The following is a 20,757-nucleotide window of genomic DNA, read 5'->3' on the forward strand; positions in this document are numbered from 1 at the left end:
AAGGAGGTCAAGGAAGACCAGAGAGGAGACTAAGCTTGAGGTAGGTCTTGAAGAATAGTTAGGAGCAGAAAGGGGAGGTGGGGAGAAGGGAGTGTTGGTAAGAATGGAGTCAAGGCTTCACGGAGAGAGTGTAGGGGAACAGGAGGGAAGCAGATGGGGTGAAGGTCTCATAGCCGTGTGAAAACCTTGGGCTCTGTCCTATCAGGGACTGGATGCCACTGATTTTAAGTAGGGAGGAACATGATCAAACATTCACTTGATAAATACACTCTAACTGGAAATAATGTAAATCTCCAACAAAAGAACAGTTAAACAAATTATGGGCTATAATAAAATTATTACAAAGCATAAAATGTTTCAAATAGTTTTTATGCTATGGGAAAACGTTCACAATACAATGTTAAGCAAAATAAAGCAGGCTACAAACCTGTATATATAGTATGATAAACAATCTGGGGAGAAAGAAGTGTGTTAACACAGGTCTCTGCAAAATCCCCATAGAAACAGGACTAGTGTTAGTTATGTTTAGATGGAAGAATTATGAGTGACATTTATTTTCTTCTTTCTAATTTTTTCTATATTTTCCAAAGTTTTCTATAATCTGAAAAGAAAATCATTGATAATGATGCAGCGGCTCTGTGGAAAAGAGATTAGAGAAGATAAAGAGCAGTAGGGGGAGAAGAGCAGTCCTCCAAGAGAGGAGGCTAAGCCCGCATCAAGGCAGTGAGGAGAATGGGTTCCAGGGCAATCATGAAGGCGAGTCTCCAGGACGCACTAGCCGGCTGCACGAACAGTGCGGGGTCACGGAGCTGGAGGCAATAGCTCCCCAGCTTTTCTAGTGGGTGAGTGGGTGGCCCAAGTAAGTGTGGGAGAGGAAAATGGGCAGTTCCACTTTGGACACAGTGAGGATAATCACTAAATGAAAACACAAAAGTGGAGGTCAGGAGAGAGACCAAAGAAGAACAAACATATTTTTAAAAGTCACTGCTGATGAAAACCACAATGAGATAGTACATCACATCTGTTAGAATGGCTATTATCAAAAAAATAAGAGATAACAAATGCTGGTGACGAGGTGAGAATGTGCTCCGTTGGTGGGAATGTAAACTGGTGCAGCCACTATGGAAAACAGTGTGGAGGTTCCTCAAAACATTAAAAATAGAACTGCCGTATGATCCAGCAATCCCACTTGTGGGTACATATCTGAAGGAGATGAAATCATGATCTCAAAAAGATATCTGCACCCCCATGTTCATTGCAGCACTATTTACAATAGTGAAGACGTGGAAACAACGTACGTGTCCATCGACGGATGAATGGATAAAGAAAATGTGATATATATATCTACGTATAATGGAACATACATATAATGGAATACATATAATGGAAAATGTGATATATATATACATATAATGGAATAGCCATAAAAAAGGAAAAAAATCCTGCCATTTGCAACAACATGTATGGACCGTGAAGGCAATGTGATAAATGAAATAAGTCAGACAGAGAAAGACAAAACTGTATGATCTCACTAATATGTGGAATCTAAAAACATCAAACTCATAGAAACAGAGAACAGAATGGTGGTTACCAGGAGCTGAGGGATGGGGGAATGGAGAGATGCTGGTCAAAGAGTATAAACTTTCAGTTTTATGATGAATAAGTTCTGGGGAGCAAATATGCAGCACAGTGACTGCAGTTAACAACACTGCATTGTATACTTGAAAGTTGCTATGACAGTAGAACTTTAATGTTCTCACTAAAACAACAACAAGAAAAATAAAATGGTAATTATGTGAGGTGAAGGATGTGTTAACTAACTTTATTGTGGTAAACATTTTGCAATACAAATGTATGTCAAATCATCACATTACATAGCTTAAACTTAAACAATGTTAAATGTCAATTATATCACAGTAAAGCTGGAAAAAAAGTCACGGTTACAGAAGGGAAAAAGACGAGTTATCCCAAGGAGAACATGTGATGTGAAGAGAAAATCTGCTTGGGCCAGTAAAGGTTGTATTCTAGGGCTGGAAAGCTGGGAGTCGGGCTAATCAGAGTAGCCAGAAATTGCATTTTGTGAATGAATCCTTGAAAGCAATTACTACATACTATTGGAACTGTCTGTCTGCTCATGGTCTGGAGTCAACTATCTTTCATTTGTAGTACCTAGTCCAGTGCCTGGAGCATACCCAAATATATGCATTAATAAGTTAGTGAAAACACTTCTCTTAAAGGACACATTGGAAGAAATGCTTCAAGTTAAGAGAGTCAGGTTCTCTCTTCTCCAAATCTTTTCTTATCAGAAACGTTTAAACATCTTTGGTAGAGGTAGGTGATGGGAAAAGATGATGAGTAACACAGAGCTCCAGAGCTCCAAGTCCGCCACATGATACACCTGAAGGAGTGCTAGGTGGGGAGCCTGCTGCCGGACTCTAACCCCAGCTCTGGCCCTGACTTGCTGGCAACCTCTCTCTGGGTTACAGTTTCCTAAAAGTTAAAGGTAGACTAGATGACCTTTAAGATCCCATTCAACTCTATGATTCTCACATGGAAGTAGATGGCTTCTTTGAAAGGGGGCCATATCAGAAATAAAATGGAACAGAAGTACTCTAATGAAAATGTGTCAATTTAAAACCTGTCTCTTCCTAGAAGATGGGTACTTAATCCACCCCTACAACTATACTTATATTTTAAAGCACAGATACCTTTCAGAAGATGCCCTACCTTCTTGCAGGTAAGCTTCATAGTCCCATATAGCAAGGACTCCTCTTGCTGAGGTGAGAGTGTTATTAGCTGCCACACAACGAACACTATGTAATTTCCATTAATTAAATTTTGTGACATTCAGAATGAAGCAATAATTCTCAAAGTTTTTGGACTTTCGACACCTTTATACTCCTAAAAATTGAGGGCAATTTTGGTGAAAGTGGATTTTATCTATTGATACTTACTGTATTAGAAATTAAAACATTTAAAAAGAATTTAAAAAATACTTATTTCACAACCTAAGTGTCCATCAACAGATGAATGGATAAAGAAGGTGTGGTATGTATATACAGTGGAATACTACTCAGCCATAAAAAGAATGAAATTCTGCCATTTGCAACAACATGGATGGACCTAGAAGGTATTATGCTTAGTGAAACAAGTCAGACAGAGAAAGACAAATACTGTATTACATCACTGACGTGTGAAGTCCAGAAAATAAAACAAATGAATGTATATAACAAAACAGAAACAGACTCACAGATACAGAGAACAAACCCCTGGTTTCTAGTGAGGAGAAGGAAGGAGGGAGGGGCAAAATAGGGGGATAGGAGTAGGAGATACAAACTATGGATAAAATAAACAAGCAACAAGGATATATTGTATAGCACGGGGCAACATAGCCATTATCTTGTAATAATTTTTTTTTTTTTTTTATGGAACGCTTCACGAATTTGCGTGTCATCCTTGCGCAGGGGCCATGCTAATCTTCTCTGTATCGTTCCAACTTTAGTATGTGTGCTGCCGAAGCGAGCACCATTTTGTAATAATTTTAAATGGAGTATAACCTATAAAAATATTGAATCACTATGTTTTATGCCTGAAACTAATATAATATTGTAAGTCAAATATACTTCAATAAAAAACTTGTTTCTTAATTTATTAAAAAAAATAAGCCTGTTACATGTTAACATATAAAATAAATATACTTTACAAAACAAAAATAAGAAGAGTGGCATGTTATACATATTTTGCAAATCTCTTTAATGTCTGGTTTAATAGAAGATGGCTGAATTCTTATATTTGCTTCTGTATTAAGTTTGCTGTTATATGTTGTTCTGGTTAAAGTGTACATTTAAAAAAATCCAGTTTACACACATATGTAGTTGGAAAAGAAAAGAGTATTTTAATATTCTTTTCAGATAATTGCCGATTTTCTTTTTTTTTTGGCTGCTTAGCTTTCGGGATGTAGGATCTTAGTTTCCCGACCAGGGACTGAAACTGTGCCCTCAGCAGTGAAAGGGCCAAGTCTTAACCACTGGACCACCAGGGAATTCCCTGATTTTCTTGATACTATACCAAATCTTGACAAGTGGTAGTTTAAATGTTGACATATTTACTTATATAATATGAAAAATATCACAATTATTTACGTCACTGCTGATATCATCAGAAAAGTCTAAGTACTGGGAGATAGTCAATCTCATAGTGGTAGACATAAGTTTTCTAGAATTCTATTCTTTACTTGAAAGTTCAGATTTTCTCTTTGGCAATAAATACTGTCAGCTGTTTTCCCAGAGAAGTGACAGATTCACTTCCTCATTTTCAAGAAAATATCTGTCATATACCCAATTTGGAATAATTAGTTTATCAGTCATTCTTTCAAGTAAAAGCTATGTTCCATGAAAAAGGCAGCTAGTTCAGCTCACTACACAAACCAAGGCTTTTCCTTGAACCAATCGTCGTATCTTGGTATGCAGCAGAAGTGCTTTATGTGTACTTCCATTACACTGCTGCCATGTGGCTGTGAAGAATAAAATGCCAACTAGACTAGCACAGTTTGGTCCACTGTCTCAAATAGTGCTAAGGCATCAGCAGTTTTAGTCCTCCCTTCATTACTTTTGCATCATCTGTATAAATGTCAATAGTTAAAAAGACACATAATATCCTAGTATTATTTTGAAATTTGTTTTGACCTGACAAATCCCCTGAAAGGGTCTCAGCAACTTCCAGAGGCCCATGGACCACACTTTGAGAACCACTTGATTAAAGCATCCCTTTGAAATACCTATAAGGAAATGGTTTACTAAATGGAGAGTAAAAAGATTTCAAGAGCAGAGCAATGTTTTAATTTACCTAAGATAAATTGTTTTCAAGCACTATGCCAACTATAAAACTGTTCTTATTAAAGGAAGTCTCCAATGACCTCCTAAGAGGTAACCAACCATTAACTTAGTTATATGGCAGTCTCATGAGCAATATATGCATATCTCTAATTAATTAATTGCTAAGGAATGCAAAGGCACAAAATTTCAAAAGGTAAAAAATTAGTCTTTCTCCAACCTCTGTACCCCAGTCACTCAGTTCCTTGTCCCAAACGCAACAACTATTACAAATTTTTTGGGTATCCTTCCAGAGATAGTCTATGCATATACAAGTATATGCATCTATGTAAGCACAAATACTTTTTTATTAAAGACTACAAATGGTGGCAGTGTACACATGCTTCTGAAACTTGATTTTCTTTTAAGCCTAATTTACTGTGTTTTGGAGACTATTCCCCTATCTCCCATTGTACTGGATACAATTCCTAGTAAAAGGATTGTCTAGATGTAAGGCCCCAGATATTTACTTTTATTTAAAAATATTTTTTATTTATATTTGTTTCTAACAAACACAGCCTGATTAAGGCAAGCAAATTAGTGGCGATTCTTTGTCTTTTTTATATATGAGGCATCCATACCATGATCTGCTATTTTTCATTTCTTTTTTAGTGCCATAAGTGAGAAACTATTTTTATAACTAATTTTCTCATAATGTATTGTTTTTTTCTTTTTTAGCTCTCAAAATGTTTTAACTAGAGCATATGCCTTTATTCTGGGGCCAAGCTATAGCTCCTGACCATTTGGTGGCCTAATTTGTACTTTTATAGTTACTTATCCTTTTGGCCTTACCATTTAGACCGCTGAATCATTTCCTTCTTTCCAACAGGCCTTTTCTTTTGGGCAGCCAGGAAGCCTAAGCAAAAGAAGAAGAGGTTTTTTTAATGGATTGTATCTTTTTTTTTTTTTAATTAAGGTATAGTCGATTTACAATATTACATAAGTTTCAGGTGTACAACATAGTGATTCACAATTTTAAAGGTTATACTCCATTTATAGTTATTATAAAATATTAGCTATACTCCCTATGCTGTACAATATGTCCTTGTAGCTTATTTATTTTATCTCTGAATCCCCTACCCCTATCTTGGCCCTCCCCGCTTCCCTCTTCCCACTGGTAACCACTACTTTGTTCTCAATATCTGTGGGTCTATATCTTTTTGTTATATTTACTGGTTTGTTGTATTTTTTAGATTCCACATATAAGTGATGTAATACAGTATTTGTCTTTCTCTGTCTGATTTATTTCACTAAGCATAATACCCTCCAGATTAATCCATGCTGCTGCAAGTGGCAAAATTTCATTCTTTTTTATGGCTGAGTAGCAGTGGTGGTGTCACCCATACCAGCCCCTAAAAACTGAAGGACCTGTGACTTGATTTATCTCTCTGTTTCCATACCAGCCCCTGAGAGCTGAAGGACACTTGCCCTGATTTATCTTTGTGTTCGTTTCAAAAGTACCTGGCATTTGGCAGAGATGTTTTGCAGCTGTACTTTGAGAGATACATGCTTTGAGAGATATATAGTGGTGAACTCCCCCAAACCGGTTCTGACTGGACCGTAAGAACAAGCGTGCGCGGATGAAACCTGGAAGTGTCCAAAAGTTACCTTTGCTTCGTTACCATGCTATGATCTCTGCTCAAAGGGGACATTTGTACTCTGCTAGGCACAATCTGTGGCATGTGCAAAGGACCATGGAAGACTGTGCATGTCCTGGCTGCCCCCGGCTGCCCCTGAAAATCTCCACCCCTTTCCTCAAGCCCTAATGACCTATCTGCCTCCTAACCCTTAAAATCCTTTACTCTGCTCCCTTCAGGGAGAAAGTATCTTTAGAATATGAGTTCTCCTTTCTCCATTCCTTGATCAATGAATAAAGTCTATGCTCTGCTATGTCGAACCTGGTCTCATTCAATTGACATCTGTGACTCTAGGCAGAGGACCCATTGAGGGGTCCCCGACACTTAGGGGATCAGTAACAGGGTATTGTGCCTTAATAAGGAAGGGTGTGTTGCTCAAGAACTGTGAGAGGGAGCTGCTGGGACTTTGCACCCCTACCCTGAGCTGGCAGTGCTGGGTGGTGAGTAATGGCCAAGGCCAAGGCCAGGGTTAGACTATGATGACTATGATAGCAGCCTGAGGCTTCTGAAGACACAACACTGTGGCACAGACTAGACAGTGTGCATTGAAACACTGACAGTTTACAGGTAAGGCTGTGATGAAATCATTAGGTAGTACTTTATAGTTTTCACAGATTTCACATATTATTTTATTGAGATCTTACATCTAGCATAATTGTTAAGAGAACAGACTCTAGCGCCAGCTCACCAGCGTTCAAATCCCAGTTTAACAGGTGTGTAAATCTTGGGCAAGGTACTTAATCTCTCTTTGGCCCAGTTTTCTCATCTGTGAAACAGGGATATTCATAGTATCACCTCAGAGAGGCTCTGTAAGCATTAAACAAGAACAATGTCTGGGCAAAACATAAGGGCTATATAAGTATTTATTATTATTATTATTGCTACCCTATGAGGAAGGCAAGACTGGAATCAGCCCCAAGCCCCTCAAAACATTATACTTTTGGAACTAACTTGCTCATGGTGACAGAACTGGTTTTTAAAAACACCATTCTTGGGAATTCCCTGGCGGTATAGTGGTTAGGACGCTGTGCTTTCACTGCTGAGGGCCCAGGTTCAATCCCTGGTCAGGGGACTAAGATTCCACAAGCCATGTGGCGCCCCCAAAACAACAACAAACCCAAACACCATTCTCACTGCACACTCTCACTTTTAAAGTGTAGTGACAGGGCAAGAGTAACTGGGCTTATCTGGATTGTGAAAGTGCTGAGAGCTAAATTGGGCAGGTTCTGCTACCTAAGGAGATTTGAGTCTCAACAAGCAAAAGGTCACTTTTTGATCTGTAACTAGCCTGGCACTGAGCAGTGCTGCCTTGCATGAAGCAGACCTTGCCCTCTCTACCAAGTCATAGGAAAGTGAACAGGAAGAGTATACCTCTCTTAGGGAGCAGGTGCATGGCGTCCCGGTGGCCCTGCCATTCTCGCACAGTGTTGAACAGTGCCTCCCGTTCACTCTGTAACATGTTCTGCAGCTTCCTCTCCTGGACTACTAACTTCAGGCGCTTTATCCGTTCCCCAGAGCGGGAGATGAAGTCAGGTCTGTGAAGTTGCAGTGATTCCTGAGGAGGAGAAAAAGCCCCCAACCTCACATTAATGATGTAGGCTTTTCTCCAAGGGCCTAGAAAAAATAGTACCTGCCTAACAGGTTTGGAAAGCCTGTTTGTAACTTATAGAAAATATCTAGAGTTGAAGAATTATATAACAACTCCCTGTGCGGGAAAGCTCCAGTAGGAAAATCAGAGGGATCAGAGAAATGCCTTTGGAATAAGCCAAGAACTAAGACTGTGGCAATTACAACTCTCCCCAGTGTTGATGGGATAAAGCTTGGCCCATTGTGCTATTGTTAATTTCCCTTCAAAGAAATACATCATTTAAAAAAAACATTTTCTGGACTTCCTTGGTGGTGCAATGGTTAAGAATCCGCCTGCCAATGCAGGGGACACAGGTTCGATCCCTGGTCCGGGAAGATCCTACAGACCGCGGAGCAACTAAGCCCTTGTGCCACAACTACTGAAGCCCGCGTGCCTAGAGCCTGTGCTCCGCAACAAGAGAAGCCACCGTAATGAGAAGCCTGTGTACAGCAAGAAGAGTAGCCCCCACTCGCCATAACTAGAGGAAGCCTGCGCGCAGCAGTGAAGAACCAATGAGGCCAAAAATAAAATAAATAAATAAATAAAATTTAAAAACAAAACAAAAACATTTTCTTTAGCTCCCCAGGTACTTATAAAGAAGAAAGCCAGTGCCTTTAAAACCCTGTGTTAAGCAGAAACAGGAGTTATGTAAATGCAGGAACAAATATAAGGCTGACGCAAACATCAGGCCTCTACTGCACTCCACGTGCTGGTATGTATCTACAAACCCAATGAGCAGCTACACAACATCCTCCCTTCTAGTGCCTTGCCCCAGATACTGAGGGTGATGCACGATTTATAACAGCTAACAGTAAGGCAGCCTTTGATTAATGAGTGTGAGAACAGATGAACTGTGGAGGTGCTAGAAACGAGGATCAGTTGACTATACTTCAGAAAGCCAAGTCACAGGTTTAACTCTTTTGTATCTTGCTCCTTCTTCCTCCTTAAACATATGGCTAAAATTAACTCAATGTCATTGTACCTGTAGGGTTGCTCTCACAAATGGCTTCAGTGGATCTCTGCCTGGGCCTGCTAGTGAACTGTGGCTGTCCACGTGCTGTCCTTGCCAGTTCTGTTCCTGTAGTGGCTCCCTCCAAGGTGTGGTGTTGGTTACTGGTGCAAACCAGGAGACACCAGGGCCATGAAACTTGGGCAGGTTTTCCTTCTTAGGACCAGACTTCACATTTTCCACAGGAACAAACCATGAAACTCCTATAGGAATTATTTTTAAGAAAAAAAGAAGATTTTTCACTTTTTTCATCAGAGACGTGCATAATATAGGCTCTCAGGGACTCAGCTGTCAGCGGCCACCAGGAGGCCCTGGAGTCTGCTTAACTGCAGGTGTGACTCAGGAATTGTAGTGTTGGATGCAGTCAGCCCTCTGTATCCATGTACACGGGATCCTTGGATTCAGGTGGCAGTACTATGCCATCTTATATAAAGGACTTGAGCATCCATGGATTCTGGTATCCATGAACCAATTGGTTCTGTATCTAGAACCAATCCCCTGCAGATACGGAGGGATGACTGTACTTTGAAAATTTGCCAAGGTGGTGCTGGGGAAAAGATAGGGTCAACATTAAATCATTTAGAAACAAAGAATCTTAGCTTTGCAAAAGACTTGAAATTCACTAGTTTTTCTACTAAGAAAGCAGAATTAGAAACTGACCTTCCCAGCAGCTCTGCTTATTCTTCCTTAACTTTCTGTCCCCAGGATAACTGGTAAGGAGCCTTTTCTCTTCTATCTTTTCTTCTGACCAAGAAGTCACATCACTGTCCTCTTCTACTCTAGCCTCGCTAGAACTTGGAGTTGGGAAAGTCATTCCAACATCTCGAGTGTGTTTTCTGACACCATTCACAATCTCCAACGTACCTAAGGGGAAAGATCACAGCTATCTCTGGGAAGAGCCTTGGGACTTGGTTGGCAGGTATATTCAAGTCAGTAAATGAAAACTTAAAAAAACAACTAATCATTTATTTTCTATTCTGCAAAGAAAAGGAATTGAGAAGATCTATAATTTTCATATCTAAATCTGGTAAAATAGGGAATTCCTGGCGGTCCTGTGGTCAGGACTCCACACTTCCACTTCAGGGGGCACAGGTTCAATCCCTGGTTGGGGAACTAAGATCTCACGTGCCGCACAGTGTGGCAAAATAAATAAATAAATAAAATAAATAAATAAATCTGGTAAAATATTCAAAACAATCATTGAGACATATTTTTAACAAGTATCGTTATGTAAAAATATTTGTTGAAGATAGTGCTCTGAATGAATGCAAAAGACAATGCAAGCAGAGTTGAAAGGCGATATAAACTGTTTTGGAATCATATTATTGTACTTACTACATCAAGCCTCTTCAAAGTTTTACTGTAATTTCGGTATGTGAGATTTTATATTTCCTTATTTTTTAGAACAAGTTAGAGTTGTATTTTCTCTTATTGTCATCAGAAAGTATCCTAACTATGATAAGTAATATACATGTTTTTCTTATTATGATACCTGAATAAGGAAGGGTAGTTTCACTATTACCATTAGAGTTGGATTTTTTTATTCCACTTCAGTAAATGAAAAAAATTTAAGCCTTCAAAATCGCAGGCTACTGCTTCCTCTTGGGTGGGGTGAAGGCGTATGAGGGAAAGAGAAGAGAGGGAAGACGAGGGTAGAGATAGAGAGATGGAGGGGGTGTGTGTCTGTGACAGAGAGAGAGAGGGAGAGAGGGTTTTCATTTGTCACTTTAGATATTAGAGGGAAAGAACTACTAATATGGATTCAATGGGAAAAGGATTTCAGTTCTGGTCCCAAGTGAGAGGGACAGTAAGTGCTTATAGTCCTACTGGCAGTTACCCAGGTAAGGAAGAGGTTAACAGATGTAAAGACATGACTCGAAGGGAAAAATAATCAAGGGGCAAGTTTATTTCTGTGTTATAAAGTCAAAAGATATAGGAAGTCATAAAGTGAAAAGCCTCCTTCCCACTCTTCTTCTCCATTCATTAAGTTTTTAACCCTGTGATTCCAGAGAATTTTTTGCACACATTCAAGCAATTCTCTTCCTTCCTTTATTTTTTGAATACATGTAGTAGCATGCTATACACTATTTTGTACCTTGCTTTTTCTTTTTAACTATATATCTTGGAGATCTTGACGTATTAGTAGCAAGAGCTTCCTCATCCCATGTAGGACTTCATTATATGGATATACAATAATTTATTTAACAATTTGGCTACTGGTGGACATCTAAGTTGATTTTACTTTTTTGCTTATAATAAACAATACTCCAGTGGTTAATTCTGTACACTTGCCATTTTACACATATGCACTGTATATTTATAGGCTAAACTTCTAAAGTAAAAGTGCTGGGTCAAAGTAATTTTGATAGAAACTGCCAAATAGGGGTTGTACTCCCAACTTATATTCCTACTAGAATGTACCTATTTCCTTGCAGGCTTGCCCACAAACTTACTATCAAACTTAGATTTTTGTCAATCTGATAGGTGACAAATGGCATTTGAGTACAGTTTTAATCTTCATTTCTTTTTTGTGAGTGAGGTTGAGTATCTTACCATAGTTTTAAGTGCTACCTGTATTTCAATGGAAATGTTTAAATTAATTTACCTGCTTGTATGCCCTTATTTAACATATGTACATTTTGCTTGTTGCAAAGGGTAGAGCTCGAGCTCCAGAAACTGCTGGTAGAAGACGAAACAGAGTCAGAAGAAATATGGTCTGTCACCTGGAAAAACAAGAGATCCTGTCATCATTACCTGTAGTCAATGGCACAGTTACCCAAGGGATAAGAAAATACTATCACCAAGACCCCTTTCTAATTCAGTTCAAACTGTTGAGATGAGGTTGCCAGGAAGCTTGTGACGATGTGAACATGCTACTACACACTTCTGGATGGGGAGGGGGATGCTGCTGCAGTTGGATACAGGCCTGAGCTGTTTTAAGAAGGCAGGAGAGACTGGCTATGCTCCCAGGACTTGAAAAAACTCTGAAGAGGATGCAAGAGAAAGATTAGCCTGGTGTGCCTTCAGAGTGAAATTCTGAGTTGACACCAGCATAAAATTTTGATGAGAGATAAAGAAGGCAGGGGATAACTAAAGAGAGTGAGTGATGAACTGCAGAGAGTGCTTTCCAGTAAGATCTGACTTAGAAACTTAAAGGGTAAATGCCAAAGACCTGAGAGGCGCCATGAGAAGTCCTGAGTGAGTGGAATATTGTAAAAAGCACTTAAAGATTTGAGCCCAAAAGGTTGTTTTTAGCAAGTAGAGCAATAAAGGGAGTTGATGGTGAAGTGTTAGTGGATGACAAAAAGATTACCAAAATATAGTCGAACAAATATGATATAAAATAGTATTTCTTAAACTTGTTCATCAGAACAATCTCCTGAGGGAGGGTCCTAACCCAGAACAATGAATTGGAGTTTCTAGGTGAGGGCTCTGGGCATCTATATTTTGAATAAATGTCAGATGCTTGTCTACTTAAACACATTTGGTAGAGTAAATTGAAGCCCAAGTCAGGAAAGGAAACAGAATATCTGCTTCCCTGAACTAGATAAACTATATTTCAGGGTGTTCAGGGAATTTGCAACAGATCCTGGAGGAGACGGGGCTGGCTATGTTAGATGTCTGGGGACAGGAAATACTTTAATTTTCAAAAAGATAAGCATTGCAAACTGCGGGGTTTAATAATGATGACCTGTAAAATTCTAGCATGGATCACAAATCTGATAATTTGCAAGCATTTAGAGGTTAAAGAAAAGATGAGAAAATTTTAGCCAAGGTTCATTAAGGCTGGCAGAATAAGCCCTGCCAGGTTAGCCTTGTTTTTCCTAGTTGACATGGTCACAACTAGATTTGAATAAAACAACAAAATTTCTCATTATGTACTTGAGGGCAAGATGGAGTTATAGGGGTTGAAGGATAAGTTGGTGGAACCAGCTTTCCCATATAATACACATCTGGGAGGGCCGAAAGTGCTGTCAGGATCCCAAATAATAACAGGCATGATAGGCCAAATCAAACAAGGGATAATTGTCAGGCCCTACACATCAGGCAGAAGGAATAGCAGCAACTCTGAGGCAGTAGAAAAAGCTCTGAGTCGGGTGTCCAAAGACCTAAACCAGTCTCAGATCTTCCCTTTACTAGCTGTCTCTACTTGAGCAAGCCATAATCTCTGTGCCAGTTTCCCCATCTAGAAAAGGGAACACCTAAATTTCTGAAATTATAGAAGTGTTACAAAGAACAAATGATTTAGATTAAAAAATGTAAAAAGCTACTAATATAAAACTATGAGACTATGATGATGTTAAATCAATATGTATGAAAGGGTGGTGAGGAAGATCTGACTGGCAATCCACTATAATTTTTCTGCAGTTGTTTTTTTTAAAAAAAGAGAGAGAACACTTTATGCACTAAAATGGACTTTCAATATAGACTGTCAAGTACAAAAAACAAAGTTTGCTGCCATTTTTGTGAAAAGGGAAGAAAACATATGCAGTTACTTGCTTTTTATGTATAAAATATCTGTGAAAGAACAGAACCCAGATTGGAAAGGAAGAAGTAAAACTTTTTATTTGCAGATGACATGATGCTATCAGTAGAAAATACTAAGAAATCCCCAAAGTATTAGAACTAATAATAAGTTTAGCCAGATTGCAGAATACAAGATCAACAAGATAAAAAAATCAGTTGTATTTCTATATTCTAGCAACGTGCAATCTGAAAATAAAATTAAGCAAAGAAAATTAGGGAATAAATTTATCAACGTAAGTGCAAGGCTTGCACACCAAAAACTATATAACATTGGTGGGAGAAATTAAAGGTTTAAATAAATTGTGAGACATTACACATATGTAATTTAAAAATGGACAACAGATTTGAATAGACATTTCACCAAAGAAGATATAACAGTGGCCAATAAACATATGAAAAGATGTTCAACATTATCAGTCATTAGGGAAATACAAATTAAAATCACAATGAGATACTACTTCACACCCACTAGGATGGCTATAATAAGAAAGATGGGCAGTACTAAGTGTTGACAAGGAAGTGGAGAACCTGGAAACTTCACAAACTGCTGCTGAGAATGTAAAATGGTACAGATACTTTGGAAAACACTTTGGCATTTTCTTAAAAGCTAAACATAAACTTACCATATGACCCAGCAATTCCAGTCCTACGTATATACGCAAAAGAAATGAAAACATATGTCCACACAAAAACTTTTACAAAAATGTTCATAGCAGCATGATTCACATTATCCAGAAAAAAAAAATCAAACAATCCAAATGTCCAACAACTGGCAACTGGATAAACAAAATGTGGTAGAGCCATACAATGGAATACTAACCAGTCATAAAAAGGGGTACTGATACATACTATATAACAAGGATGAATCTTGAAAACATCATGCTAAGAAGCTAGATGCAGAAGACTAGATATTATATAATTCTTTTTACATGAAACGTGCAGAAAAGGAAAAAGGCAGATTGGAGGTTGTCTGGGGCTGGGAATGTGGATTGATTGCAAACAGGTATAAGGGACTTTACTGGGTGACAGAAGTGTTCTAAAACTGGATTGTGGTGATGATTGCACAGCTCTGTAAATTTACTAAAAAGAATTGAATTGTATACTTAAAATGGATGTACTTTATGGTATGTAAATTATACTTCGATAAAGTTTTAAAAATCTCTGTAAAGATTTGCAAGAAAAAAAAAAAAGATTTGCAAGAACAAGTAACACTGAGTAGCTCTGGAAAGGAAAGATGGGTGCCTGGGAACGGGAGAGGGAAGACACTTTATCAAACACTCTTTTATATATTTTTAATTTTGTACCATGTATTATCAGTTTAAGAAATGAGAACAAACAAAACAAAAACTTATAAGGAAGAGTGTGGCAATAAAGGTTTAATGGCTTTGGTGAGTTCAGTAGGGGTAAAACATATGTTAGGCCATAGAAATATTCTAGCTTACAGAAAGGAAGATGATAAATCCTCTGTCACCACCTGAAGCACAACATGCTTAGTTCAAAGGGACATGCTTAAAAACAGGATGTCAACAAATAGACCCAGAAGCTGTCAACTTAGGAAAGGGGAGTAGAAAGGATGACCTGTGAGAAATGGTTCAAAGAGTGAAGACCTGAGGGAAAATACTTCAGGGAAGGAAGTGGGGACCTGAGAGGTAGAAGATTAGATCTCTTTTCTGTGCCTTCAGAGAGCAGAACTGGAAGCAGAGCCAGGAAATCTAGTACAGGCAGATTTTAGATCTTCTGAAGTTTTAAAACCTTTGCCAACTGGAGCCTTAGACAAATGAAACAAGTTGCCAATGAGCGGTAAGTGAGTGGTGGAGCTGTTGAAGCAGAGGCTGGAGCACCCTGGGGAGCAGAGGCAGCAGAAGTGTTGATGGTCCCTTCCAAGAACGAGTCTGAGAACCTCTGGCACTTCCAAAGTACATGGTATGCACCACTGGGTGTAAAGCACACACGTTTACATCGGATTAAATGAGGAGCCTTGGTGTGTGTGTTTCTGCTTCTAGTTTCAATCTTTTTGATTAAGTTCATTCCTGCCTATAAAACGGTAAACATTTAAAAATAGAAAATAGTCTAAAAATAAATTCTTTCTCAACGAAGTGTATCTACTTAGCCCTCTAGGATGGTGAAAATCAAAAGGACAGACAAAAACAAGTGTTTTCAAGGATGTGGAGAAATGGGAACCTTCATACATTGCTGCTAGGAATGCAAAATGGTAACAATACTTTTCATAAGTCTGGTAGTTCCTCAAATGGTTAAATATAGAGTTACCATATTATCCAGAGTATATCCATTCATGGCCATATGCCCAAAAGAAATGTAAAATACGTCCACACAAAAACTTGTACATGGATGTTCACAGCAGCTTTGTTAATAGTAGCCCAAAACTGGAAGAAATCCAAATATACATTAACTGATGAACAGATAAGTAAAATATGTATATTCATACAATGGAATATTTGGCTATAAAAAGGAATGAATACATGCTACAATGTAGATGAACTCTGAAAATATTAAGTGAAAGAAGCCAGTCACAAAAGATCCATTTACATGAAATGTCCAGAATAAAGAAATCTATAGAGACAGAAAGCAGATTAGTAACCACAGCCGGAGCAGGGGCTGGGGCAGGGGTGGGAGATTGGGAGAAATGAATGCCTGCTAATGTATATAGGGTGCTTATGGTAGGTGTTGAAAATGTGTTAAAATTAAATTGGGGTGATGGTTGCACAACTCTCTGAATATACTAAAACACACTTAACTGTACACTTTAAATAGGTGACTTTTATGGTATGTTAAAGATCTCAAGAAAGCTGTAACAATGTGTTTATTCATGTACGCAAACTGAAATACATGTAGATTATGAAGCCTTATTTGGAGAAAAAAGGTTCTCGTGCTCTCTGTTCTTATATCTTCTGTTACTGAATCAGGGGTACAAGAACAATGGAAGGTGACCAACAGCGTCATTTCCATTTAACAGTGGACAGTCCTAACAAAAATGTGGGCGCTGGGTATGGTACGTATGGTTCAGCGCTACACACACTACAGCTAGCGCTAAGTGCAAACCGTCAGAACCGTGCCGTCACGCTCTTTTGACTTCCACAGATTCAATCAATAACCACAATTCACAGGCCTGCACCGTGCCTGACAATTTGTGCTGAGGACCCACCATAGGATAGAACATAATTGCTACTGAATTCATTTACAGATGCTGTCGTTAAACCACAACAATCCACTTTCCTTAGTCCGTGGGAGAGTCTCAGGCATTTCCTCTAATGATCTCATCGTCCCTTAGTGCCTGGATGTGAATCAACCCACCCAGTTCTCTGCAACTGGGCTTACACATAAAGACTTGTGACTACAAATCAACTCACATTATCAGCTACCATGGTTTAAGCTTTCTGTTGCAGAGAGTCTTAAAAGGAGATACACACTGGCTGGCTTCTTCTGTTTTAATTTCTATTATTGTGAGAGTAAACTCACCTGTTACTGCCTTACTACAACTGGGGAAAAAGTAACTGCCGCCATCTCAGAGATGTTTCAGGCTTTACGTAGTACTTTTTAGTTTAATTAAAATCTACGTGAAATTCATTCCCATATTCATTGATCAGACAAACCATCATAGAGACCCAGAAAAAAAAAAGATTTTCAATTAAATAATGACTTTTTAGGTGGAAACTGAGCTTAGGAAAACATATCAAATATAGGAAAAAGGCTATATTTTCTTACATCACCTTATACAGCTATTCTTCATGTATGAAGATTGTTATTGCTGACCTTCTGCCGGCAAGGTGCCTGCTGAAAGATGCTTTTCTTTCAGAAAAATGGGTTTATGCTAATTTATAACCACTAAAGTTTAGGACCAGAGATACACATTGATAAGACAGTCAAAATTAGAAATACAGTCGATGGCACCAAAAGACAGTCTTTTCTTGTGAAAAGTTTTTAGATATGCACGGATCAAACTGGCAACTGGAGTTTCAATACTAAAACTTACTAGCCAGTCTGCCCCCAAAATAACATTTTGATGTAGATTTAACTCTGAGAGGCAAGATTAGAACTTATAAAAGCAGGAACTAAGGTGATAACTATTATTCACCATCAGAAAATCAGAACTGGTCAATTATTTCTGCAAGTATGGTAGATGATAACTCTAATATATCCTCCCCCTCAAATCAAAAGTGCATTGTGCCTGCAGAATGGTCCTCAGAAAATTTCTTTTCATACATGAATGAGTAAAGATTGCAGAGACATAACGAATCTGAGTAATGCCAAAATTCAAAGTATGGCCATGAGACTGTATAGTTAAAATGTAATGGAAGTACTTGTCATTAGAACCAAGGTCAAGAAACTAACAGGATGGTAAGGTTTCCCAGATAATGGCTGGGTTTGGGGTAGAAAAGAAAGAAAATCAAGAGCTAAAGTCCTCAATTAATATACAGGAAAAACTGGAAGGTTAGCAAATGATCATTAAAATCTTGTAGAGGGTGGTAGAGCTAGATGACATAAGTCCCAAAGGATTTTCTATCAGGTTTGAAAAATTATGGTCTGGAAGTGACCCTCTCACTCTCTTTTCTTCTCTGCATTCTCTGAAATCTTTCCTCTTAGCTTTAGTATTTATGAGGATTATGATCACCTTTTTTACATGGATGGCTCTAAAATCTTTATTCCAATCATGACATACTCATGAGATCATATGTATCTATGTTTTTAGATATTTTCACTTGGATGTTTTGATCTAACTTCAAGTTTAATAAATAAAACTCGTTCATATTTCAGTCAGAATTAGTTTCCTCTTCCAATCTCTCCATTTTGATAAGGTGTTTGCATAGTATTTTAGTTGCTTTGGGTAGAAATTTCAAAAGAACCACGGCTATTAATTACCAAGTCCAAGTGATTAGAGTCCAGTTTAGTTTCTTCTCATAAATTAATTTATGAATATGACTTTATTTAAAAATCTCTACTGACAACTAGATAAACATTTGGCAATAAAATTATATCTAGACGCACAAAATAAATTCCATGTGGATTAAGTGTTTAAATGCATTGCCCCCCACCTTAAATAAGTATTAAAAAAATAGGGGAGAATACTTTTTTATAATCTTGTGGTTGGGGACATCTTTCTTAGCATGGAAAAAAGAAATAAAGAAGTTGAGTACACAGCAATGCTATTACACTATTAATACAATATAAATAATGCTCAAGAATTAATAAGAAAAATTCTTCAGAGAAAAATGGGCAAAGGATATAAGCAGCTAATTCTCAAAACAAGAAATGGGCAAGGCAATATGGGCAAGGATGTGCACTGCTAGTGTTTTGCATTGTTGGGAATTGACAGCGACCTCGGTGTCCATTACAGGGAAAGCGCACAGGTAAATTGGTAGATGCACTCAATGGAGTACTATGCAATGATCAGAAACCTGAATTATATGTATGTGTAGCAATGTGATGAATGTTAAAAATACAATGCTTAGCGAAAATAACAAAAATAATGATATACCTTTTATATAAACTGAAAATACATGACAAACACAGAATACATATTTTGTAAGAACTCTTGTAAGCCAAAAGATACTTACATAACAAGGCCAGTTCCGATGGGAGGGCAGGAATGAGGATTGGCTATGGGAATGAAATTTTAAAAAGAGAAGCCATGGATGCCTTAGGGACCAGGAGAAGATGGCCAAAGAGTAAGACGCGGAGATCACCTTCCTCCCCACAGATACATCAGAAATACATCGACACGTGGAACTGCTCCTATCCTATAGAACACCCACTGAATGCTGGCATAAGACCTCAGACCTCCCAAAAGGCAAGAAACTCCCTACGTACCTGGGTAGGGCAAAAGAAAAAACAGAGACAAAATAATAGGGACGGGACCTGCACCAGTGGGAGGGAGCTGTGAAGGAGGAAAGGTTTCCACACACTAGGAAGCCCCTTTGCGGGCGGAGACTGCGGGTGGCGGAGGGGGGAAGCTTCAGAGCCACGGAGGAGAGCGCAGCAACAGCGGTGTGGAGGGCAAAGCGGGGAGATTCCCGCACAGAGGATCGGTGCCGACCATCACTCACCAGCCCGAGAGGCTTGTCTGCTCACCCGCCGGGGCGGGTGGGGGCTGGGAGCTGAGGCTTGGGCTTCGGAGCTTAGATTAGATCGCAGGGAGAGGACTGGGGTTGGCAGAGTGAACACAGCCTGAAGGGGTTAGTGCGCCACGGCTAGCCGGGAGGGAGTCCAGGAAAAGTCTGCAGCTGACGAAGAGACAAGAGACTTTTTCTTGCCTCTTTGTTTCCAGTGCGCGACGAGAGGGGATTAAGCGCACCGCTTAAAGGAGCTCCAGAGACAGGCGCGAGCCACGGCTATCAGCGTGGGCCCCAGAGACGGGCATGAGATGCTAAGGCTGCTGCTGCAGCCACCAAAAAGCCTGTGTGCGAGCACAGGTCACTATCCCCACCTCCCCTCCCGGGAGCTTCTGCAGCCCGCCACTGCCAGGGTCCCGTGATCCAGGGACAACTTCCCCGGGAGAACACATGGCACGCCTCAGGCTGGTGCAACGTCATACCGGCCTCTGCAGCTGCAGGCTCTCCCCGCGCTCCGTACCCCTCCCCCAGCCCCAGACTGAGTGAGCCAGAGCCCCCGAATCAGGTGCTCCTTTAACCCCATCCTGTCTGAGCGAAGAACAGATGCCCTCAGGCGACCTACACGCAGAGGCGGGGCCAAATCCAAAGCTGAACCCCGGGAGCTGTGCGAACAAAGAAGAGAAAGGGAAATCTCTCCCAGCAGCCTCAGAAGCAACGGATTAAACCTCCACAATCAACTTGATGTACCCTGCATCTGTGGAATACCTGAATAGACAATGAATCATCCCAAATTGAGGAGGTGGACTTTGGGAGCAAGATAGATTATTTTTCCCCCTTTTCCTCTTATTGTGAGTGTGTATGTGTATGCTTCTGTGTGAGATTTTGTCTGTATAGCTTTGTTTTCACCATTTGTCCTTGGATTCTGTCCATCCGTTATTTTTCTTAATTTTTTTGTTTTACTTTTTAAACTTTTGCAATTATTTTTTACTTCTTATTTTAATAACTTTATTTTATTTTA

General features: G+C 39.2%; 1 protein-coding gene and 1 non-coding gene across 3 annotated transcripts in view; both read right to left on the minus strand.

Annotated features, from left to right (window-relative positions):
- The window catches only part of ALMS1 (ALMS1 centrosome and basal body associated protein), a 228,570-nt gene that overhangs the window by 1,951 nt on the left and 205,862 nt on the right, over nucleotides 1-20,757 (minus strand). For both annotated transcript variants that reach the window (XM_060309646.1, XM_030877577.2), the window contains 5 exons: nucleotides 11,750-11,867; nucleotides 9,805-10,008; nucleotides 9,118-9,347; nucleotides 7,880-8,063; nucleotides 5,664-5,727 (listed from right to left, as the gene is read on the minus strand). In XM_060309646.1, the coding sequence (XP_060165629.1) occupies nucleotides 5,664-5,727; nucleotides 7,880-8,063; nucleotides 9,118-9,347; nucleotides 9,805-10,008; nucleotides 11,750-11,867 (800 nt within the window). The remainder of the gene's footprint in view (nucleotides 1-5,663; nucleotides 5,728-7,879; nucleotides 8,064-9,117; nucleotides 9,348-9,804; nucleotides 10,009-11,749; nucleotides 11,868-20,757) is intronic.
- Nucleotides 3,420-3,526, minus strand: LOC115864221 (U6 spliceosomal RNA). The gene has a single exon (XR_004043856.1). It is a non-coding gene; the product is annotated as a U6 spliceosomal RNA (small nuclear RNA).

Source organism: Globicephala melas, chromosome 12, assembly GCF_963455315.2.
Source record: "Globicephala melas chromosome 12, mGloMel1.2, whole genome shotgun sequence".
Classification (NCBI taxonomy): domain Eukaryota; kingdom Metazoa; phylum Chordata; class Mammalia; order Artiodactyla; family Delphinidae; genus Globicephala; species Globicephala melas.